General features: G+C 37.1%; 1 protein-coding gene across 2 annotated transcripts in view; it reads left to right on the top strand.

The window, feature by feature from the left end:
- Positions 1 to 14,760, top strand: part of CETN3 (centrin 3) — a 60,495-nt gene extending 45,735 nt beyond the window's left edge. The window contains exon 7 of one of the 2 annotated variants that reach the window (XR_006794628.3): positions 13,551 to 14,760. Coding sequence is in view for 1 of the 2 variants with exons in the window: in XM_064596363.1 (XP_064452433.1) it covers positions 13,551 to 13,579 (29 nt within the window). In the remaining variant the exon portion in view is untranslated. The remainder of the gene's footprint in view (positions 1 to 13,550) is intronic. The other variant, XM_064596363.1, reaches the window with a different exon arrangement.
- The last annotated feature ends 10,365 nt before the right edge of the window (positions 14,761 to 25,125 follow it).

Raw genomic sequence — 25,125 nt, 5'->3', positions numbered from 1 at the left:
CATGAAAAAGTGCTCAACATTACTAGAACTCATACAGCAATTCAGTAATGTGGTAGGATACAAAATCAATGCACAGAAATCAGTTGCTTTCTTATACACTATCAATGCAACTGTAGAAAGAGAAATTAGAGAAACGATTCCATTTACAATAGCACCAAAAACCATAAGATACCTTGGAATAAACCCAACCAAAGAGGTAAGGGATCTATACTCTAGGAACTACAAAACACTCATGAAAGAAATTGAAGAAGACACAAAAAGATGGAAAAATATTCCATGCTTATGGATCAGAAGAATAAACATTGTTAAAATGTCTATGCTACCCAGAGCAATCTATACCTTCAATGCCATCCCAGTCAAAATTCCAATGACATTTTTCAAAGTGCTGGAACAAACAATCCTAAAATTTGTATGGAATCAGAAAAGACCCCGAATCGCCAAGGAAATGTTGAAAAAGAGAAACAAAGCTGGGGGCATCATGTTGCCGGATTTCAAGCTATATTACAAATCAGTGATCACCAAGACAGCATGGTACTGGCACAAAAACAGACATACAGACCAATGGAACAGAATAGAGAACCCATATATGGACCCTCAACTCTATGGTCAAATAATCTTTGACAAAGCAGGAAAAAACATGCAATGGAAAAAAGAGTCTCTTCAATAAATGGTGCTGGGAAAACTGGACAGCCACATGCAGAAGAATGAAACTCGACCATTCTCTAGCACCACTCACAAAGATAAACTCAAAGTGGATGAATGACCTCAATGTGAGACAGGAATCCATCAAAATCCTAGAGGAGAACATAGGCAGTAACCTCTTTGACATCGCCCACAGCAACTTCTTTCAAGATACATCTCCAAAAGCTAGTGAAACAAAAGCAAAAATGAACTTTTGAGACTTCATCAAGATAAAAAGCTTCTGCACAGAAAAGGAAACAGTCAACAAAACAAAGAGGCAACCCACAGAATGGGAGAAGATATTTGCAAATGACACTACAGATAAAGGGCTGGTATCCAAGATCTATAAAGAACTTCTCAAACTCAACACCCAAAAAACAATCAAGTCAAAAAGTGGGCAGAAGATATGAAAAGACACTTCTCTGAAGAAGACATACAAATGGCTAACAGACACATGAAAAAATGTTCATCATCATTAGCCATCAGGGAAATCCAAATCAAAACCACACTGAGATACCACCTTACACCAGTTAGAATGGCAAAAATGGACAGGGAAAGAAACAACAAATGTTGGAGAGGTTGTGGAGAAAGGGGAACCCTCTTACACTGTTGTTGGGAATGCAAGTTGGGACAGCCACTTTGGAAAACAGTGTGGAGGTTCCTCAAAAATTTAAAAACAGAGCTACCCTATGACCCAGCAATTGCACTCCTGGGTATTTACCCCAAAGACACAGATGTAGTGAAAAGAAGGGCCATATGCACCCCAATGTTCATAGCAGCAATGTCCGCAATAGCCAAACTGTGGAAAGAGCCGAGATGCCCTTTAACAGATGAATGGATAAAGAAGATGTGGTCCATGTATACAATGGAATATTACTCAGCCGTCAGAAAGGATGAATACCCAACTTTTACATCAACATGGATGGAACTGGAGGAGATTATGCTAAGTGAAATAAGTCAAGCAGAGAAAGTCAATTATCATATGGTTTCACTTATTTGTGGAACATAAGGAATAGCATGGAGGACATTAGGAGAAGGAAGGGAAAAGTGGGGGGGGGGAATTGGAGGGAGAGATGAGCCATGAGAGACTATGGACCTGAGAAACAAACAGGGTTTTAGAGGGGAGGGGGGAGGGGGAATTGGTTAGCCCGGTGATGGGTATTAAGGAGGGCACGTACTGCATGGAGCACTGGGTGTTATATGAAAACAATGGATCGTGGATCACTACATCAAAACATAATGATGTATTGTATGGTGACTAACATAACATAATAAAATTTAAAAAAAAAGAAAAAGAAAAAGTGCTCACTTGGCATCAAGGAAATCCAATTCAATACCTCGATGAGATATCACCTCACACCAGTCAGAGTGGCTAAAATGAACAAGTCAGGAAACGACAGATGTTGGCGAGGATGCAGAGAAAGGGGAACCCTCTTACACTGTTGGGAATGCAAGCTGTTGCAGCCACTCTGGAAAACAGTATGGAGGGTTCTCAAAAAGTTGAAAATAGAGCTACCCTATGACCCAGCAATTGCCCTACTGGGTATTTCCCCAAAGATACAAATGTAATGATCCATAGGGGTAGGTGCACCCCATTGTTCATAGCAGCAAAGTCCACGATAGCCAAACTATGGAAAGAGCCTAGATGTCCATCAACAGATGAATGGATAAAGAAGAGGTGGTATATATATACAATGGAATATTATGCAGTCATCAAAAATCCCGAAATCTTGCCATTTGCAACGACATGGATGGAACTAAAGGGTATTATGCTAAGCGAAGTAAGTCAATCAGAGAAAGACAAGTATCATATGATCTCACTGATATGAGGAATTTGAGAAACAAGACAGAGGATCATACGGGAAGGGAGGGAAAAATGAAACAAGACGAAACCAGAGAGGGAGACAAACCATAAGAGACTCTTAATCTCAGGAAACAAACTGAGGGTTGCTGGAGTGGAGGGGGATGGGAGGGATAGGGTGACTGGGTGATGGACATTGGGGAGGGTATGTGCTATGGTGAGCTCTGTGAATTGTGTAAGATTGATGAATCACAGACCTGTACCCCTGAAACAATACATTATATGTTAATAAAAAAATATACTACATTCCAAGAATAAATACAGATTTCTTGGGAGGTAGGCATTGGGGCTAGTATTAAGGAGGTTTGAAGTTAACTGTTGGCCAATTACTAAAGATTTAGCATAATGGTTCTCAAACTTTAGTGTGAGTATGCATTAGAATCATCTAGAGGGCTTGTTAAAACAGAAATTGCTGCCCCTCAACCCCAGAGTTCCTAATTCAATAAGTCTAGTGTGGAGACTGAGAATTTGCATTTCTAACCAGTACCTAGGAAATGCTGATGCTGCTGGTCTTGGGACCACACTTTGATAATCACTGACATAGGGAGTGTGTTAGTTAACTATTGGCTAGTATAACAAATTATCCAAAACTTAGATGACTTAAAACAATGAATATTTACTATTTTATATAGTTTTTCTGGGCCCAGGAACCTGAGAGTGCCTTAGCTGTGTGGTTTTGTCCTGAAGTCTCTCATTGGGTTGCAGTTAAGACATTGGTTAGAGGGAGCCTAGGTGGCTCAGTCATTAAGCGTCTGCCTTCGGCTCAGGTCATGATCCCAGGGTCCTGGGATCCAGCTCCACATTGGGCTCCCTGCTTGGCGGGAGGCCTGCTTCTCCCTCTCTCACTCTCCCTGCTTGTGTTCCTGCTCTCGCTATCTCTCTGTGAAATAAATAAATAAAATCTTAAAAAACAAAACAAAACAAAAAAAGACATTGGTTAGAGCTGCAGTCATCTGAAGGCTTCACTGGGACTGGAAGATCCACTTCCTAGGTGGTGGATCCACACATGACTATTGGCAGGAAGCCCCAGTTCCTCACTGGCTGTTGGCAGAGGATTCAGTTCCTTATCACAGCCAAACCTTCCTTATCGCTTCATAGGGCTGTTTGACTACCCTTAGGTCATGATAGCAGGCTTCCCCCGAGCAAGTGATCCAAGATCAAGAACAGGAGGAACCTGCAAATACTTTTATGAAAGTCATACATGATTACTTCAACCACATTAAAAGTGAGTCACTAAGTCCAGGCCCACTTAAGGGGAGGGGAATTAGCATCCACCTTTTGGAGGGAGGAGTATCAAGAAACTTGTGGATGTATTTTAAAACCAGTATAGAGATTATACTCTAGTACTTCACTAATAATTAATTGTTACTTAATTATTAGTAAATTAATCAGTGACTAACTCTTCCAGGATGGTAGTATGATAGAAGTAGAAATGCTGAATGGTGGGAATTCAATAGCCTTAATTGATTATTACTATACTTTTACTTTCCATGACTTCAAAATACTTTGAAAATGATAGTAGTATAACAATATTACCCATATTTTGAATATTACTCATATTTTGACTATTCCTATTTTGTTTAAATAAAGAGACTAGGATGTCTGTATTTCATGTGTGTATCTATGGATGGATGAACCTATGTAGCTCTGAGTGTAAGTTTGAACTAGTAAAGGTTAAGAACATGAGATCTGACGTTTGAATCCTAGCTCCATCCCTTACTAGCTGTGTCATCTTAGGTAAGTTATTTAGCCTCTCTAGAATTCAGTCAGCTTCCTCATCTGTAAAATGGGTTTAATAATAATACCTACTTTATAGAATTGTTCTAAAGATTAAATGAGACACTAAATGTTAAAGAGCTTAGAAAGTACTTGAATATTTTTGTTTCATTATTTATGGATATATATGTATACATTAAAAATAGAACAATTCAGAAGGGATTAAAATGAAAAAATATAAGTTTAATTTAGAGCATAGCAGACTTTACTGAATGTTTGGAGAGATAAGAAAATTTATATCTCAGTCACACAGCTTTAAATTGTATTAAACTCTACTCTGTTTAAAGGAAAACAAACCAATTCAGCTATTTCTTGTAACTTGCACTCTAGCCCTTGCTATATGGTTCTCCATTCTTCCTCCACTCTTAAGGAACACCCCCTTCCTCAAATTTCTTGCATTTTATTATTTATTTATTAAATATTTTATTTATTTGACAGAGAGAGACACAGCGAGAGATTGAACACAAGCAGGGGGAGTGGGAGAGGGAGAAGCAGGCTTCCCACAGAGCAGGGAGCCCGATGCTGGGCTCGGTCCTAGGACCCTGGGATCATGACCTGAGCTGAAGGCAGACGCTTAATGACTGAGCCACCCAGGCACCCCAAATTTCTTGCATTTTAATGCAGAGAAATATAGTCCTCCCTTTCTTTTTTTTTTCCTTCTCACCTGAATTTTTCTGTTCAAATGGGTCAGCAGTATATTTTCCTATACAAATATCATTCTTTCTCTCTCTAAGAAGAATTCTAGTGCCAGCTATTTAATATATATTTTAAATTCTGCCATTATAGATTAATTCTTAAAATATCTATTAGCAACCACGGCTATTGATTATGCACTGTTTGTTGTAACCATGAATGAGCCTATGATCTACTCAAATAGAAAGATGGGAAATAGTGGGTCTGGTGCATACCATGTGTAATGCTTGCATATCTTCTTGATAAGTCCTGAGGAATGATGTATCATGAGCATTGTTTTTAGTAATCCCAATTGTCACTTTGTATTCCATGTCACATAATTCTGACTGATGAAAATTTTAAAACCTCAATTTCCCAGAAGGCAACTAACCTCAATTTGAAGTTTTAAAATACACTTTCTTTAGAGGACAAAGGTAAAAGCCAGGGTTATTGGCTCTTAGATTCTGGCCAAGGATTCTGTGTTTTTAACATCAGAGGTGTAGAAAAAATGATTAGTGGTCAGGATGATGGCTGAGGTGTTGTCAAGTCTTGTCATCAAAAAAGGCTTTTTTATGTTGTGTGTCCTTTACTTAATGCTTCTCAGTTTTGTCTTGATTGGAATCAGAATCACCCCAGAGTTACATACATGAATACCAAACTCAAGTGGAGTCTTTTAAGGGGGAGCCCCAGCATCTGCACTGTAGCAAGTTCTCCACTAATTCTTCTGTACTGCAAAATTTGCTCTGCTTAATAAAACAGTTTTAGAAAGATGTCCAATAGCAAACTTGAATCTACAAAAAGGATTTTCTCATTCATGATTAGTTAGCCAAAGATTATATTAAACAATCTAATTGTTCTTGCTAATTGAAATTTTATTATAATATGGTGAGTTGATCAATTTTGTTTTAAAGATTCCATTTGTACCCTTTAGTTAGTCAGTGTAACAATGAATATTTCATGATTGGTTTTAATGAGACAGGTATTAGAAGAGTGGAGAGGTATAGCATGAGAAAAAGTTAAGAACCCAGGTCTCCTTACTTCTAGTCCAGTGCTATTTGTGTTGCTTTTATTTTTCTATGGTTGTTTTTTGCCTCTCATGCTTTTAGTTTTAACAAAATTAAAACTTCACTCAATTATTTTGATTTTATCTTTTTCAGGTTTCATTAAGGATTTGTGTGTGTGTGTGTGTGTGTGTGTGTGTGTGTGTGTGGTATAGTTAGAAAGATCATAGGCTTTGAAATCAAACTGAATTGTGAATTCCAGTTCTGCCACTTACTATATGAGTGACTGTGAGCAAATTTAATAAGTTCTGTGAGTCTCAGTCTGTTAATGGGATAATTCCTACATTATAAGGTTATTGTAAGGATGAAACAAATAGATGCTTACATTCGTTTCCTTTACTTTTTCCTTAAGAGAAATTCTGGCCAATATTAAAAAAAATATTTAGATTAATTTAACTCGACTAATGGTATTTATCATTTTCAAATTATCAAATTATTTGTGTTTACTTTTTCCTAATAGGCAGTTTGAAGATGAGTAAGGGTGTTTTTCTGATTAATTAGTTGTTCTTTTGATTCACAGTATGTAATTTTGATCTATCTTCTTTGTAAGGAAAGCATGTATCAAAGTTGCAAGGTACCGAGCAGTCTCTTACTCAAACTGTATCTTCTTTAAGCAAGTATCAGGATCCATGCTTTAGGAGGTGCAAAGGAGAGAATTTTAAATGATATGTGCCCTCGGGTGTCTTGGATTCACTGATAAAGAGACACAATAAACAGATGGAAAGGTAAATAAAAATAGAACACTTAAATAACATTTAAAGCAACTTTAGAAGAGCTGACTCACCTCGGCAGTGACTAATTGTCATAATGGCCACCATTAACATGAATACGTGCTAATGCAATTCTCTGAAGAATAGTCAACTTTTACATAACATAAAAGCATCCACCTGAAGCTGATATTGGGCAACCAGAATTACATTCTCAACCCTCCTATCTCCAGGACAACCCAGGGAGGGCACAAAGGAATGCTGTCCTTAGTTATTTGCCAATCTCTATTGTAAGTTCATAAGACATAAAACTGGACCTTACTTTTTAGTGTTAGAAATTATTCATGAGAATAATTTTAAAGTATGTAGTATTTAATCTTTCTTTGTAATGATCATAATAGGCAAAGAGAAGAAGGACTAAAATGATCAAGCAGATGGAATGTTTCCTTTGTCCTGCTTATGGTATTAGAGTGCATGATATAAATAACGGCTTATACTTTGATTTTAAACACCCTTTAATGAGTGAGTGGGGAAGCTGGATCTGTATACCTAGACAAAGTAAAATTAAAAAATCAAACAGTTTAAATTAATTAATTTTAGGCACCTAATTTGAATATTTCAGGTATTTATTTTTCTCCATACTTTCCCTTGCCATCAGCGATTTTTTTAGGATTTATTTTATTTTTTAAAAGTTTTTTTAAATTTATTCATTTGAGATACAGAGATACAGAGAGAGAAAGAGAGAATATGAGCAGGGGGAGAAGTAGAGGGAAGGGGAGAAGCAGGCCCCCCGCTGAGCAGGGAGCCTGATGCGGGGCTCGATCCCAGGACCCTGGGATCCTGACCTGAGCCGAAGGCAGACGCTTAACCATCTGAGCCACCCAGGTGCCCCCGGATTTATTTTATTTTTAAGTAATCTCTACACCCAACGTGGGGCTTGAATTCACAAACCCGAGGTTGAGAGTTGTGCGCTCCACTGACTGAGTCAGCCAGGCGCCCCTCACCAGTGATTTTTTTTAAAAATTTCATATATTTTCCTCCTTTATTTCATTTAGGTTTTGTAGGATTTGTATGAGTGTTACCTATATGAACACTTCCTTATTTTCTGGTTCCATTAGGTGTTCCATGCCCATACTGAACTTTTCTGCTCTAGCCCTGGAATCAGCCATTTCTCCAAAGAGTCCTGGTTCCTTTTATTTATGTCTTTAGAAACCAAGATCTGAAGTGTGTTCATTACTACTCAGGTGTCATTGCTTCTAGACCGTATTAGTGGACATAAAAAAGAAACACATTCTCCCTCTCTCCATCTCTCTGTATATAAAAACTGTGATTCATACCAATATCTTCCAATTCTAGTCCAATACCACTGGATACATTCTAGCCTTCCCCCTTTAATTATTTGTAAAATAGATACCTGGCTTTCATTTCCAGAATATATTTATTTGTTCAGTCCTAGAATATAGTTTCAGAATAATTTATTAGTTAGGATATAGTACTTCTGTACAGTTTCTTTTGTCTTTAGACTTAAAATATATATTAAAAATATTTTTATCTGAAGTTACTTAGGTTAGTTCTTTTTTCCTTTGTCCCCTTAAGTAGGGTTATGTTATTCATGTCTAATATAGTTAGGCTCATTTGTTGCCATTTATATTCCATTCTGGGTTTTCTCCAAGTCCTGGTTGATTTTAAAAATTTATTTGTATTTTGTGTGTGTGAAATAATGTCATTGTTCTAAAAATCAGAATTGTATAAAAAGATATATTTAGAGATAATCCCACTTATCCATTCTACCTGCTCCTTTTCCTCCATTCCTCCCATTCTGTTCCTAACCCTTGTAGCTACCCAATTTCATTCATTTCTGGTTTATCCTTTTTATGTGTCTTTTTGCTAAAACTAGAAGATACATGTGTATTTCCTTATATTTCCCTTTACTTTTTCTTACATGAATGGCAGAATACCATAGATACTCTTTTGCATTTTGCTGCTTTCTCTTATCATGAAAATCACTCCGTATCAGCTTATAAAAATCTTCCTTATTCCTTTTTTATAGCAGCATAATTCTGTTTGTGGATGTAGCTTGGTTTATTCATCACCATACTATTTAGGGGCATTTAGGTTATTTCTAATATTTCAGAATTATAAATAATGCTGCAGTGAATAACCATGTACATATGTATTTCTCTGTTGTTGTAAGTGTATCTTCAGGGTAAATTCCTAGAAGTGAAATAGCTGGGTCAAAATGTAAATGCATATATAGTTTTGTTAGATATAGTCAAATTCCCCTCCAAAAGGGTTTACCAGTAATGTATGAAAGTGCATGCCTTTCCACAGCCTCACAACAGAATGCATTCTCATACTTCAAAATTTTTATTAACCTGTTTTGTGCAAACTTGAATTTTAATTCTCTTAAATTTTACTGTTGATTTGGAACTAATACTTTGAGAATTACTCTTCATTTTTTAAGATCTATCAGATGATTATTTTGAGATCCTGTCATTTTATCATTTTTTTTTCATAAGGTTTGGTCCATCCATTCAATGACTACCTATTGAAAAAATATCTTGTGTGGCCTCTATTTCCCAGACAATATGCTAAGACACAATTCTTGCTCTCAGTTGCTTACTGACAGAGAAGAACAGGTTAGCAAATAAATGGACAATTACGAGATAGACACAGTTCTCCATGGACAACACCTTCCAGTGAGGGAAGAGAAAGCCAGACATACTCTGAAATTGTAAGTAATTTAATGCAATTGCCATATAGAATTCATGTATGTACTCCTAGATGTGGTGAAATGAGAGAGAAATACAGTTCAAGAGGCATGTTGAGAAGTTTAGATGTCATCTAGAGGACAAAGAAGACTTACTAAAAAGTTTTAAGCAAAATAAAGATATGATCAAGATTTTTATTATGGCCATGACAATGAGGCGTTTCCAAAGAACTTGAGGTTTATCCTCAAGTGTTAAACTATATTGTATACATAGAAGTAGGTATGTTAGGTCATGTAAAAGAAAGGAATAACCCCTAAGGCAAGAATTGACTGTGACCTTATAGAAGGCAATAACTTCTTTAAGAAAAAATGGATTAATTTGAAGGGGGTCTGCAATGAAACAAGCAAGGTAAAGGGAGGTGTTATCTGAGAGGAAGCCTTTGCCTGCTTTTGTGGTTTAAAGTGGGTCTTTTATTAAAAAAAGGAGCTGCTCTTGGTGTCTGGGGTTTTCCAGTAGAATTTAGACTAACACTAGTCGTTATAGGTATTGAAAAACCAAGACCATCTATACCTGGAACAGCGTATGGCTTACATTAACATGACTTTACTATTCAGATGCTTCATTAAGATGACTTTATTATTCCGGTCTTTTCATCAACCTGATTTTACTGTTTCAGAAAGTTCTTGCCTGGGAAGATCAAGTTGCTAATAATTTTATTGTTCATTTCAGAAAGTTCCTGAAAATCCCCCCCCCCTTTTTTTTTAAAAGATTTATTTATTTTTAGAGAGAGAGAGAGAGAGAATGTGCACACTAGCGGGGGCGTTGGGGGGGAGGTGCAGAGGGAGAGGGAGAGAGAATCTCCAGCAGACCTTGAGCTGAGCTCAGAGCCCAAAGCGGGTTTCAATATCATGACCCTGAGGTCACGACCTGAGCAGAAACCAAGAGTCGGATGCCCAGGGACGCCTGGGTGGCTCAGTCGTTAAGCTTCTGCCTTCGGCTTGGGTCATGATCCCAGGGTCCTGGGATTGAGCCCCTCATTGGGCTCCCTGCTCAGCAGGAAGCCTGCTTCTCCCTCTCCCACTCCCCCTGCTTGTGTTCCCTCTCTCGCTGTGTCTCTGTCAAATTAAAAAAAAAAAAAAGAGTCGGACACCCAACAGACTAAACCACCCAGGTGCCCCCTGAAAATCTTTTTAAACTGATATTAGACTACTCAAACTAAAGCAACATCAAACAGCTGTTTACTTTTCAAGAATTGCTTTGAAACCCTTTATTTTGAAAACCTTCCCCCTTCCATGTCTACCAATCCTAAACTACCAGATCACAGATTTGCCTAATCATAATCAAGCCCCTTTTCTCACACCAAAAGATCCATCTTAAACCAAACTCCCCAAATCTTAAACATACCTGATTTTTGTTTTTCCTCTTCTGAAACACCACCAAGATTCTTGTCAAAGTAGTGGCCTCACTTACTGTGGCAAGCAACAAACTCAAGTTTGGTTTATGAACAGGTTATTTTGGTGGTGTTTTCAGGGAATAAAGTACATGCAGGATTCATTTCTTATTCCATCTACAAATGATGTTTTTGCATAAATGGTGACCAGTAGTTTGGAACCGTGGGCCTAAATTAACAGTCCAAGAATATCTGAGTTAACTTTCTAATTTTTTGTATTTCTTTCAACCTGGCACATGCCATTTACAGTCAGAGCAACATCAAGGAATGTCATCGTGCCTCACTCATAATTATTGTTTTTCAAATTAGTGAATTTGGAAATGTATAATAGGTTCAGGAAAAAGTGAGTGACCTATGTATCCTAGCCAATCGGCCTACATCAACCAAGAAAGACTTTTGAGAAAAGAGCTGTATGGATTTTATGTAAATTTGGTATTTATGAGTACCAAACTTTTAGCACTGACATCTGCCTGAGAAGAAACTTCATTTACAGCAGCAGCAGAAATGAAGTTCACTGTGAACTAGTTTTGGATACCATATGCTTTAACATGCAGAAGAGGAGGGGAGAAGAGGCCTTTTAAAAGCAGATTTCTCTTGCTCTCACGGTCTATGATGTTGCGTGACAACACTGTGACATCATAACTTAGGCTATTTTATTTGCTGTTGCACCAACCAGCCCCGAGGCGTGCAACAGCACCTCGGGGGTGTGTGGTGCTTTCCCTTCGTGGAACTTCAGGCACTTCACAGGCATTTTCTTTCTAAACCTCGCAACATCTCTCAAAGGTATTGCCAAACTGGAGGCAAATTTCACAGTTTAATCATGTGGAACACATTGGTAAATATAGATGTGCCTTTTAGAAAGTTGCTTCAAAGTGTATTTTGCAGCTCACGCGACGTTTCTCAGGGTGTAAACCAGTGGTGTAATGTAAAGCTTTTGGCCCGCCCCCATGCGAGCTGGGAGGAGAGCTGGGTTTGGCAGCGCATAGTGGTGCAGGAGGAAAGGAGGATCGTGCGGAACAGGCAGGCGGACTGTTTTGTTACACATCCTGCCCTTCTCTTCCTGTCTTGCCCACACAGGGGTGCCTCCTTTTGCTCCATCTCGTTCTTTTCTTTGCAGCATCAAAAAAGAGAACTGAGTTCTAAAGTTTAACTTGTAATTAACAGTTTGGTTAGATTTTCAAGGCACAACACAAAAGCCCATTTAATTCACAAGGCCTGTTAATTATAATCCTGGCAAATATTCTTTCCTTCTTTCTTTCTTTCTTTCTTTCTTTCTTTCTTTCTTTCTTTCTTTCTTTCTTTCTTTCTTTCTTTCTTTCTTTCTTTCTTTCTTTCTTTCTTTCTTTCCTTTCTTTCTTTCTTTCCTTTCTTTCTTTCTTTTCTTTCTTTCTTTCTTTTCTTTCTTTCTTTTCTTTCTTTCTTTCTCCCTCTCTCCCTCCCTTCCTCCCTTCCTCCCTTCTTCCTTTATATATGTACTGCTGAAGCAAGCATTATAATCCTGGCAATCTAACCAGTACTTATAAAGTAGTTTTATGGGAAAAAGAGTTCTTATGAAATGAGAATGTGGCAACATTGCAGACATATCTGTTTCTTGCTTTAATCTCTTCAAATCCAATATGAAGAGGAATGGGCTTTTTCTCTGAATATTTCTGCCTCCCAAACCACATCCTTTTCCTTCCCTCACCCCCACACCCACTGATCCCTTAGAAAAGATCCCTTCGTGTGAAGCAGAGACCTGGACGTGAATCCTAGTTGTGTCCCATAATAACTATATAAACCCTGAGTTGTTAAACCTCCCTGAGCCTGTTTCCCCATTTGTAATTTTTACATACCACTAAGTCACAGGAATGTTGCGAAGATTAAATAAAATAATAGGTACGGAAGAGCTGAAGAGATGAAGAGCTGAAAATAATATGTATGGAAAAATGTAGCCAGTGAGAAACATCTTCAACCATCTGGTTTTCTGGGGATGATTTGCTCCACCCTTTTGGGTATCATCCAAGCCAGGACATCTTCAAGAGTGGAAAAGGGAGCTTCAGGACAACAACACACATAAACTGGGACTGTCCCAAGCAAACCAGGATGTGTGATCAATCTCTATAGAGAGAATTTTCAGATGGCAAGTGCCTGTGCCTAATTGCACACATTATTGTGGATAGGGATGATTGCATTCTATGAATGAGAATACCATTTATTGCCCACATACAAGCTGAACTTCTACCACTTCTCTCTTATTTTCAAACTCTTTGTATAGCTTGTATTTCCCCAAATGTGCTACATGGACAAAAGGTGGCACATGAGACTATTTCAAGTGGTATACAGCAAGCACTATTTTTTTTTAAACTGTCTTCTGATTTCTGGTCCCAGTCCTTTCTACTTTTTTTTAAAACAGATCTATAATTTTGGCAGTATAATTTTTTTTAATACGTCTGTTTAGACCAACATTTGAATTGATTTAAAGAAAATGGTTAAGTAAATCAAAGTAAAATGAGATTATAGTTATAGGAAGGTTTACCTGGAATGACTAACAGGTGGGAGGCCCTGCTTGTTTGGATGCAGCCAGTAGAACGAAAGAACAAGCTACTCAGTATTTGGATAAACAGTATTATAATATACCACCTTTCATTCCAGGACAAGTGCTTTGTAAGAGTTGGAGTTAAGATAAATACCCAGTTGTGACGCAGATAAGGAGAACAGAAATGGAGCAATTGCAGTTGAAGATTAGCCTTGGATACATTTTCTGGTAAGTCTTCGGCTTCCCCACCATTTTTATACATTATTAATGTAAACTATGCATGAAGAACTGAAACACTTGGCAAAATTTAATACATACACTGATTTAAACTTTGTAGGGACATTTTACTCATATTTGCTTTTTGAGAGATATGATTTAGGATGGAAACTTAGTTTGTCTTGTCTTGAGAATTCTAGGAATAAAGACTCCTCAAACTGTTTGGATAGCTCATTTAATTCCCTGGTAATCAAAAAGGTCTTTCTGATTTCTGGTCCCAGTCCTTTCTACTTTAACTGCAGTCTCCAAAGAAACAGAAACATTGGGAAGGTGTTGCCGTTCTACCTCTCAATATTTGTTACAGAGACCACTGAAAGCAGTGGACTTTCTAATCCTCACCTTTGTTTCTTCTCTGTTTTCTTTTTGTTTGTGATTTTCTCATCAGGAATGAATGCTTCTTATTCTTTCTGTTTGTTTGCTTAAAATAGAGACAATTTAGATAACATACCAAGACACGTGAGTATGAATGATTAGCGGTCAGCCCTTAGCAATTATACTTTTGCTAAAACACATCAAAATATTTGATAGATGGTCTTTCACAGATATCAGTGTGCACTTGAGTTTAGGGTTTATAAAGGTTTACAAGTATTTATGTATGATTTTGTGTGTATTTTCAGAGTTTTTTTTTTTTTTTTTTCTTGTGGAACTTTGAAAAATGAAGAGAATTAAGTTGTTTCTAAAAAGCCAAAGCAGCCTGCCATCTCTTTTTCTTTTCTGGGCTACGGTCCAATTTGCACAGCAGTTGCAAAGAAAAAGCAAACGCATCACTAGATTCAGCGAGAAATATTGTAACAGTATGTAATCTCTGTCAAGATAAAATTGCTTTGTGATTTACATTACAATAAATCCTGACCTTTAAGTGCTGCAGACTAAGCTAATCTGTGAAGTACTTTATTCCAACACTGAATCAGCGAGTGAAGCTCAACCAAATTGACTGTATTTGTCCCACCGTGGTGTGGTTAAAGAGCCTATATATATCGAAGCAGATTACAGAGCATTGTTCTATGTGTACTATAATAAGTAGAATAATTGAAATATTCAATCTGTTTCATCCTTGTGAAATAATAGAATTATTTTAACCTCCCTTCTGTTTGCCTATTATGGGAATTACAAGTAACTTCATTTAAATATCATTAGGGCCTGATTTAGATCGATGAGAACAAGGAAATTCAGAATTAAGGCTAAAATACCACATGACATTTCAACCTTAATTCACTTCTTATGGCTGTTAATTATTTTCTTTTTCTTTCTCTTTTTTTGGTAAAATAGTTAAGACATTGTGTTGAATTTATTAGTACTAGCTTTGAATTTTTTGCTTTTTGACTCCCCAAGTCAAGTGCTAGGTTTATCAATCATTGGAGAATAGAATTTTCTCAGACATGGTATGAATTTTAAAAATAAGTTGAATTTACCAACTTTGGGAGATTTTTAGCCATTATTTCTTCAAGTATCTTTCTCTCTTCTGTACTCTTGGCTTTCCTCTAGATTTTGATCACACACATATTAGACAACTTTATATTATCTCGGAGGTCAGTGGTAGGTACCCCACCGCCACCCCCCCCACCAAGTTTTTCAACTTCTGTCCCTTCAGCTGAGCAAGACCACAGGGCTCAGCTTAGGTTTCCTTCTCTTATCCGAGAAAAGGAAACTGCCTTCAGGGAGTAAGTTGGAACAACAGTAGAACTCACAGTTTCCCTTTTCTTAGGGGCCACACTCCTGTGCTGCCTGTTGTTCAATGTCTGAAAACAATTCTTTCCTATATTTTTGTTATATTTTCTCATTGTGTAAGGTGGGAAACTCCTGTTACTCTACTGTGGCCAGAAGCAGATGTCTCACATAACTAGAGTTTACAAGGTTGTTTAAGACTTTTATTTAGCTGTTCATCAGTTCTTGCCAAAATACAGTTCTGGAGTCCTCAAAGTAAGTGATAAGAAGGATATTAAAACAAATTCTGGACACAGTAAACTGTAACATTGTTAATGCTCATGTCTAACCACAATGCAGTATAATGATTGCAAAGGACATAGGGCACCATAATCTCTTCAGCAACCTAAAATTAGAATTTTTAAAATTTCTTTCCAAGGTATATACAAGAAAGCAGTGCTAGAGTGCTTCTTTCTAACAAAAGTCATCTTCCCACTAAAATGGAATTTCCTAATAAAATAGTGCTAGAGGCCTCTTCCATTGTTTCTTACGGTTAACTGTTGCTGTGCTCTATTTTAAAGTTACATTGAGTTAAGGGGAGCAGTCTTCATTTTAGTAAGACAAACTTTTTTGTTATTTTGTGTTTTTTTATTTTAGATTTTATAATAAATTTATAGGGTGCCTTGAGGGCAGCCCAATTTGCATCATAGGGGGCCACCTAAGAAACTCACCTGGGACAGACCACTCTGTTCTGCCTTGGAGCACTATTGTCTAGAACCAGAATTGTTCACGAGATACCCCACATTATAAATAGAGACATCCTCGGGGCACCATATCAATGTATACTTGATGGTCTTCTCATGCATTTTTGAGAGGAAAATAGTTTTGATATCAGCAAGATGCGAGCAAGTATTCCTGATGCTAAAAGGATACCTGAGCACTTACCGGAAACATTAGTATTTTTAAAGGTAAATTTCATAGTTCCAAACAATTTTAAAATTAAAATATAGTGATTTTCTAGAATCATTTGCTTTAGTGTCAGAAGAGTACAAAACTAATAGTTTGAAGGAAAGATTATATAAAAATATTGATACATTGATCTAGATAATGTTAACCCCCCCCCCCAGTCTTTCAGGCTGCTATTTATTTTCTTAGCAATTTTTAAAAACTGCCAAAGAATGGACTGGTATAACCTGATGATTTGCGAATATTCAGATTTCCTGTGACCTACTCTACAGACTAGAGTATATGAATCTTCTGTGATATCAATTAAATCAACATCTACCTCTAAAACAACAATTTTATTTTTGTTAGGAAAAAGCCTTAATCTTGACCTGCAACACTTTCCAGTGATTTGGGGGTTTTGCTGTCCTCAAGTCTGTCAAGATAGCCCTCTGCCTTCTCACACAGAAGTGTCGACTCCACACTGATTGTGTAGTTGTTGTTGTTTTGTTGCCAACTATTTGATTTGAGGGTTCAGTAGAATATCTTATCACCTATTTTGTTTTAGATGTTGGTCTGCAAGTTTTTGGTTTTGTTGTCACAACCGTTTTTCTGTTTTTATGACAGAATTTGGGGTGATTTAAAACTACCCTACTGTCATCACCCACCACCATCTTCCCAGAATTTCCCTCTACCTTGACTTCTTAAGCTTTTGTTTCTTCACCTGTTAAAGAGAATGAAATGATCTCCTAATATCCCTTCCAACTCTGAGATCTGTGACTGTATAAGATAACCCTGTTTGGACCTGAAATTGTGGAAGAAGGAGTACATGATGTATTGCCTCACTCTCATGTTTTCAGACCCTGCATGTCTAAGATTAAGTTGCTATGTGTTATATTTTGTCCTCTGAGTCAACACTTGTCCTTACATCAATCCATGTATCTATCCATCCATCCTAACAACAAGCACTGAGCCTCTGCTATGTACTAGCTTTGTTTCTCCAGGTACTTACCAGGTTTGCTTGTGCTATTGGAAGCTATAAATAGCTACGCTATAAATGTCATTTCTCAGATTTATGATCACCTAAGCAGACTTGATTGTTACTTGGAGGTGAAATGTGAATGTTACAGATTTTGTTGTTGTTGTTGTTGTTTGGTGAGGGTAAGGGGAAAGATAAACTATCCCAGCTTTTTAACATAGAGGATTTCTTGCCTGCCACCACAATCTGGACCACTTAGCATGATCAAATCAGGGCTTGAAGTTTCTCCAGGATTTAGTAATCAAAGGAAGAAAGCCAATTGACCTCACCATTTGGTTAGTAGCCAGCCTCTATGATCTTGGATGAATTGAAAAATCTAGGCCTATGGCAGTTCATATTATTAGTTTATAGGCATGTGACAATTTAGTGTTATCAAATAGCCTTATGTAGGCAGCTGCTTACTCTCTCTGCTCTGAGGCAGGACAGTCCTGCTGAATAGTTATCAGGAGAGATTCTAGCAAATGGGGCAGAAGATGTATTCAGGGAATATACAAGAGCATAATTTCAGGCAATGCTTTATTCCTCCAGAAGAATCCTGAGCTCAGCAAATGTAGATTACTTACCTTTTACCACATTCTCTGAGGTCGTACAATTTATATAATAAATATTTGTGGAATACCTACTATACACCAGTCATTTTATTAGGTACTTTCTTTATCTTTTATCTTAATGTAATTTTTATCATAATCTTTTTCTTTTTTAAAATTTTTAAAAGATTTTATTCATTTATTTTAAAGAGAGATAGAGAGTGGAAGCAGGGGGAAGGGCAGAGGGAGAGGGAGAGAGAATCATAAGCAGACTCATGCTGAGTGTGGAGCCCAACCTGGAGTTTGATCTCATGACCCTGAAATCATGACCTGAGTGGAAATCAAGAGTCAGACACACTTGACCCCAATATTTTCTTTTTAAAGTCATACTTGCAGGGACACCTGGGTGGCTCAGTCGGTTAAGCATCTGCCTTTGGCTTGGTCATGATCTCAGGGTCCTGGGATCGAGCTTCCCATCAGGCTCCCTGTTCAGCAGGGAGTCTGCTTCTCCCTCTCCCGCTGCCCCCTACTTGTGCTCTCTCTCTCTGTCAAATAAATAAATAATATCTTTAAAAAACTATGTTTTATTTAAGTCAACATTTGTTTACATTGTTATGATCATATAAAATAGTGTGCATAGTGAACCATAGTGAAACATATATTATACTATATTTCATTTTCTTTCTGATATATCATGTTTTCTCTGAAATAAAAAAATTTCCTTTTCTTTTTTAAATTTTCTATGCAAATTTCACTAATTCATTACCAATTCTCTGACAGAACTGAAATTCTAATACTTCGGGTGAACATTGTATTCACTATCTCTTCTAGAGATCTCTGTTCTGCTCAAATACATACTGGTTGCTATATAGATAGATTATTATTAGATATATCTATATATCTGCTATATAGAGAGATTATTATTATTATAGATAGATTATTGGATCTATCTCTATATATTTATAGATAGATTTCCACTTATATGCCTGTTACACCTTTTTATTGGGCCCCGCTTAACTCTAATGCTTTTTCTGAATTTCTGCTCTTTCATTCTCTTTATGTTTCAGTTGGATTGTTTTTTTTCTAACAAATTATTTCCTAATTCATTAATCCTTTCTTTTGTTTGTCTAATCTGTTGTTATGCCCATGTACTGATTTCTTAATCTGAGTTATTTTATTTTTTAATTCTAAATTTTCATTGGATTCTTTCTAACATAGTCAATTCTGATGAAATTCTTCATCTTGCCATTTATTTTCTTGAATGTTATTATAGCTATTTTGAAGTCCATGTTGATAACTGTAATACCTAGACTACCTGTGGGTCTGTTTCTGTTTTCTTTTTTTTTTCCCTTTGTTTTTAGTCATTTTTGTCTTCCTTGCATGCCTGGTGATTTTTGACTTAATGCTGTACATTGTAAATTAAAACTTATAGAGGTTCTGGATGATTTTCATCTTTTTCCATAGAGAATTTTCTCTTCTTTAGCAGGCAGTTAGAGGAGGGATAAATCACCTTGGTACATTTGCAGATAGTCTATTTCCAGTTTGTTCTTGCTCCTAGAGGATTTCCTTTTGGGGATCTTGGTTGAAAATCTGGAAGTGTTTATCAAGACTTCTTATCCTTGGGTGGGCTTTGAACTCCAATTTTTGTCTTCTTGACACTGTGGTCAGGTAGAGATTTTTCTTCATTTTCAGCTTTTAACTGCAGATTTCTGCTTGGTTTCTTAGCTTCTGATCCTGCAAAATTAAAGAATCTGCAAATACCTTGAGGGAAAAAAGTTCCAGGAATGTCAAGTTTACTTCCTCCTGTGGTCCTCTTTTCTTTAAGATATTGGGTCCTCAAATTTTGGAAGCCTGGGTATCCCTGAACTTGAATTTGAGTCTCCCAAAACCATTGAAACTGACAAATTCTAGACCAACCCTTTTTGTTCAGTTTCAAAGCCCCACAATACAAATCAACAAATGCTCTGAGGACCATCAGTGAATATAAAACCCACTTCAATGCATTTCCCTTTCTCTGTAATCTTGGCTCTTCAAATCCTGGCTGCCTTAGTTGTTTTCAATGCCTTAAAAGAACTGTTTTGGGGCACCTGGGTGACTCGGTTAAGTGTCTTACTCTTTATTTTGGCTCAGGTCGTGATCTCAGAGTTGTGAGATTGAGCCCTGCATTGGGCTCCGCACTTAGTGGGAAGTCTGCTTGAGATTCTCTCTCTCCCTCTCCCTCTGCTCCCCTGCCCTGCCCCCTCCCTCCCTCCCTCATAAATAAATAAATAAATAAATAAATAAATAAATAAATAAATAAAATCTTTGTTAAAAAAAAAAGGAACTGTTTTCACCCAGATTTTAATTTGGAAGTCCTGACTTTCAGGATTTGAAATTTTTTTGCATTAATTCTGTAATAATTTATCTCTTTCCAGTTTAGTTTTCTTCTTTCAGCAATTCCTGATATTTTGATATTGAATCTCTTTGATGGATCCCTTAATGTTTAACTTCTTTCTCTCACGTTTCTATTTCTATATCTTTTCCCTTGGGCCAATTCAGAAAATCTTTAATCTTATGTCTTGGGGTATGGAGTAGGTATGGTTGCCTCTGTTCTGAGAGCCAAGTAGATGATGGGATTGAGGGAAAAGGTTGTTTCGTTGCTAATGTAAACTTCCATTCAGTGCCCCTCTTTTCAACTTAATACCTTTCCTATTCCTTCAGCTGTAACTTGTCCCTGGATTCAAAACTTCCCTAGTTTATCCTCTCCATAGAGTAAGCTTCAGTTTTCAGAACAAATGGATGAGAGAGATTTGTCTATAATTTTGTTTGCAGTCCCACTGTATACCCAGCTTCCGAAATACTTGGTGCTGCTAGTTCTTGAGGCTTTCCAAGCTCTGTGGCACAATTAGATTATAGACTTAGTTTTCAGCTTTCTCTCATATTTGAAACACTTACCTTTCATCCATTTGTTTTTCAGCTTCTAAAATTATCTTGTCATCTCTTGTGTCCTACATTCTTCTCTCTCATTTTTGTTGTCCTTACAGATTTAGACTTAAAATTACTAATACTACATTCTGGAGAAATTATTTTCTTTTTCTTTTTTAAAGATTTTATTTATTTATTCATCAGAGAGAGAGAGAGAGAGAGCACAGCAGGGGAAGCTGCAGGCAGAGGGAGAAGCAGGCTCCCTACTGAGCCAGGAACTCGTTGTGGGACTCAACCCCAGGACCTTGGGATCATGACCTGAGCCAAAGGCAGATGCTTAACAGACTGAGCCACCCATGTGTCCCTGGAGAAGTTATTTTCTAATTGAGACTTTCCTAAATCAAGATTATTCTCCCCAATAGACAATCTCCATTTTCTTTCATGGAGAATAAAATTTCTTATGTAACCATCATGTTATGTTTTTACCTAAAGCCTTAAAATTTCTGGAAAGTTTCTTACTTTGTTTTCTTTTGGGCTGTTCCAGAATTCCCTTTTGCTTCCTCTCAGTGTATCTTTGACCCTGGCGACGCTTAGTAAAAATTTCCCTCTGTATTCACCACATAATTAATGATTTACTTTTTTTTAAAATTGGAAGCAAGTAAGATCTTTTTCAGAAGACTATTTAAACATTTTGTAACAAATGTAACATATAATCTGTATTACAGAAACTCTGCCTAAACATGCCAGCTTCACTTTCATATTCTACTAAAGAATGGAGAAGGCCCTGCCTATGGGGCAATTTCACATGAGGAAATGGAGTTATGATGGGCTGCTATCACTTCTAAACATTTTTATTCCATGCGAGTTATAAAGGAACATATTTCCCTTTCAAAGTTGTCACCTACTTTCAGGCAAAACCTTTGTCTGCACTTCCTTCCCTATTTTCAAGAGGTAGGGCAGTTATATCTGCTAAACATTTGCAGGAAAAATATCCAGATAATCAGAGAACTGAAACCAACGTGAAAGCATCTGATGTTATATACTATTATTTGAATTGAGAATAAAATGGGTCTCAAACGATTTCATTGGTCTCTGTCTCTTGGCACTCTGAAGCCTCCACTTTATTGCCTGTTTTGAAAGAAATCAAAATTACTTTCTTTTGTTAAATGCCTAACAGATTTTTAAACTTATTTTTAAAAATTTCTACTCCCTGGGAACTCTCTTTCCCTGTTAGCTCAGAAACAGTCACTTGCTTGGTATCTCCTTTGAGTGATTTGTATATTCATTTTCTTCAAATTTGCACTTCACTTTTTTTTTTTGAGGTGATCCCTAAACTGTTCCATGATGTTTTTTTCTCTCCCAACTGGATTACAAGCTCTTACAGTTAACAAAGGAGTGCCATGCTGAGACATAAAAATATGCTCAGTAAATATGGTTCCCCTACATACAGGAAATATATATGCTTGTGTTTTAATTCTGGAGTGTGTGTTCTTTAGTGAAGGAACTGATGAGAGCTCTCCATTTCCACATGGGATCCTGGGTGGTCTGCTAGGTGCAAAGAAACAGCAGGTGGCTCTGACACAGGAGTCTTTCTAAACAAGGATAGTGATATTTAGGATATTCTCCTTGATATCCTACTGGCATACACAGACCAGAGGAAGATAAAAATTAAATAAATAAAAGGAAACAGTTTTAAAGTAAAGTAGTAAAATTCTAGCTGAGTAAGTGATCAATTAGCAGTTAGAGGCAGATTGTAGAATTTTCCAAAACAAGTCAGCAAAGGGAAATCTAGAAACCACAAAAGAAGATATATCTGGATCTATTATAAGTCATGGTGACCTCTTCTCTAACAAGGGCAGTTTCCAAAAGGCAACTCTGGGTAAGAATTTAAAAACTAGTGTTAGAGCCAAGGAGAAAAAAATAAAAGCATAAGCAAGAACAGCTTAAAATGACTTTGTTTCAAAGCCTTTTAATGATAACAAAATAGTAGCAAAGAGGAATAAATCCCTGAAGGAAGAAAGGTACAAGTAGGTATTAAAATTACAAATGTTAGAAAAAAAAATCACAAATTAATGATGTAATTTCCCCCCAAGAACAGCAGAAAAAGAGATTTAAATCATTTTGAGGAACTGACTCTCTCTGATGTTGAAATTACTTTTCTCTCTCTCTTTTAACATTTTATTTAATTATTTGAGAGAGAGAGCGCGACAGAGATAGCGAGAGAGCACAAGCGGGGAGAAGAGGAAGAAGCAGGCTCCTTGTTGAGTGGGGAGCCCCATGCAGCCTCGATCCCAGGACCCTGGGATCATGACCTGAGCCAAAGGCAGATGCTTAACCTATTGAGCCACCCAGGTACTCTTACTTTTCTCTTTTAATACATAACCCATGCGAAATATAAGTTCTTGGTTCAAACTTGGGTTCTCTCTGCCTAGAATTATGTCTGTCTTCCTTATATCCTTTTATTTGGTCTTTTAGGAAGAAAGTTTGTGTGACTCTGTGCTGATATGCATGTGAGGTCTTGCTGATGTTTTAGCCCAGACGGGAGGGTGAAACATTAAAGACTATAGGGAACATAGAAAAAATTGAGGAATAGTAGCTAGTAACTCAGATGATTAGAATAAGGGATGAGAGATATGGTAGAAGCAGATTGTTACCAGTATCTCCCACATAGCAGGGTCCAATACATATTTGAAGTAAAAATGACAAAAATAAATACTGTTATTGACATTGGACAAAATTGTCTCACACCAAAACAGATAATAAAAATAGCTACAATTTATCAAATGCTTCACACATGCCACACACTCTTCTAAATATTTTTGTCTTAGTTTAATTTGTAAAACACCTTTAGAAGCTAAATATTATCCTCAGTGTACCACTGAGGAAACCAAGGCTCAGAGATGTCAAGTGTCTAGCACAAGATCTCTCACCCAGGAGTCATTGGAGCCAAGACTGGTTTCAAGTCCATTTAAATGTAGAGCTTGAACTCCCAGATATTGTGATGATTCCTCTTCCTGAACAAAATGGGTAAGCTCAGGATGTCCCCAGTGTTGTTTGTAAGATGAACTAGGTTCCAATATAGCCTGGTATAGAGTTTTTGTTTTTGTTTGAACACTAAAATTGCCTGGTAGACATCTTCATCTGGGTGTTCTATAGGCGAGTCAACTACCAAAGGGCCTTAAATAGAACTCATTGTCTTCCAAGCAAGCTTCTTCCTTCTTCTTTCTCCTTATTATAGTTAATGGCACTATGCTATCCAGGAACCTGTGAAGAGTTCTGCTTTTGTGGCCTCCACAGCCAATTTAGTCACTAAGTCCCAGGCTTTCACCTTTACAATATCTGTGCAGTCTGAACCCCTCTTTTTATTCCACTGCTGATGCCTTTGTCAGGCCCTCATTTCTTTCTCTTGGATTATGTCAAGAAGATTTTGATTTGTTTTACTGTCTCCCATCATGGTCATTTCCAACTCAAACTCAGAAATGCAGCTGGAGTCATGGCTCCTGGTTAAAAACTGCTGCCCTAGAAAAAGAAATCTCTTTGCTCCCATGACTGCATTCATGATCTATATGCTGATAAATCACAAATTTATATCTCTAGGCCAAATTTTACTTCATAGCATCCATACTAATGTTTCCAGTTCAATAAACAATCCACCCAGTGCCTTTGACTTTTTCACTCTAATACTCAGCAGTTACAAGTTCTCACAGCTCTACTTCCTGAATAGCTTTCCTTCTTTCATTTTTCTCCAACCTAACTGGCACTATTATGGTCCAGTCTTACACTTCTGCAATAGCCTGAGTCACTGAAGCAGCCATGATAATACCCGTCTAACTAGTTGTTCTGTACCCATAGTTTCCCACTTTTAATCCATTCTTTACACATTATATTTCATTAACTGCAATACATACTTTTTTTTTTTTTTTACATTTGGGCTTCTTTTAAATCAGGATAAGTCTTACAATTGCTTTTGTATATGTAGTTTAATTAGTAGCATTTGTTTTTTTTTTTTTTAAAGATTTTATTTATTTATTTGACAGAGAGAGAGATAGCTAGAGCAGGAACACAAGCAGGGGGAGTGGGAGAGGGAGAGGCAGGCTTCCTGCTGAGCAGGGAGCCCGATGTGGGACTTGATCCCAGGACCCCAGGATCATGACCTGAGCCGAAGGCAGACGCTTAACGACTGAGCCACCCAGGCGCCCAGTAGCGTTTGTTTTTTTAAATAAGTCATATATAAAATGATACATTGTATATTCAGTGACATCTTAGAGTTGATGAAATATAATAATATTTCTGGATATGCTACTTTCTGGATATCCATCTTTCAGGATATGCTACTACCCTGTACAGGACCTTCTATGA

The sequence above is a fragment of the Mirounga angustirostris genome, unplaced genomic scaffold (genome assembly GCF_029215605.1).
Source record: "Mirounga angustirostris isolate CCGP_5_RB_7025 unplaced genomic scaffold, mMirAng1.0.hap1 SCAF_7, whole genome shotgun sequence".
NCBI classification, from domain to species: domain Eukaryota; kingdom Metazoa; phylum Chordata; class Mammalia; order Carnivora; family Phocidae; genus Mirounga; species Mirounga angustirostris.
This window is presented reverse-complemented; position numbering and strand designations above follow the sequence as displayed.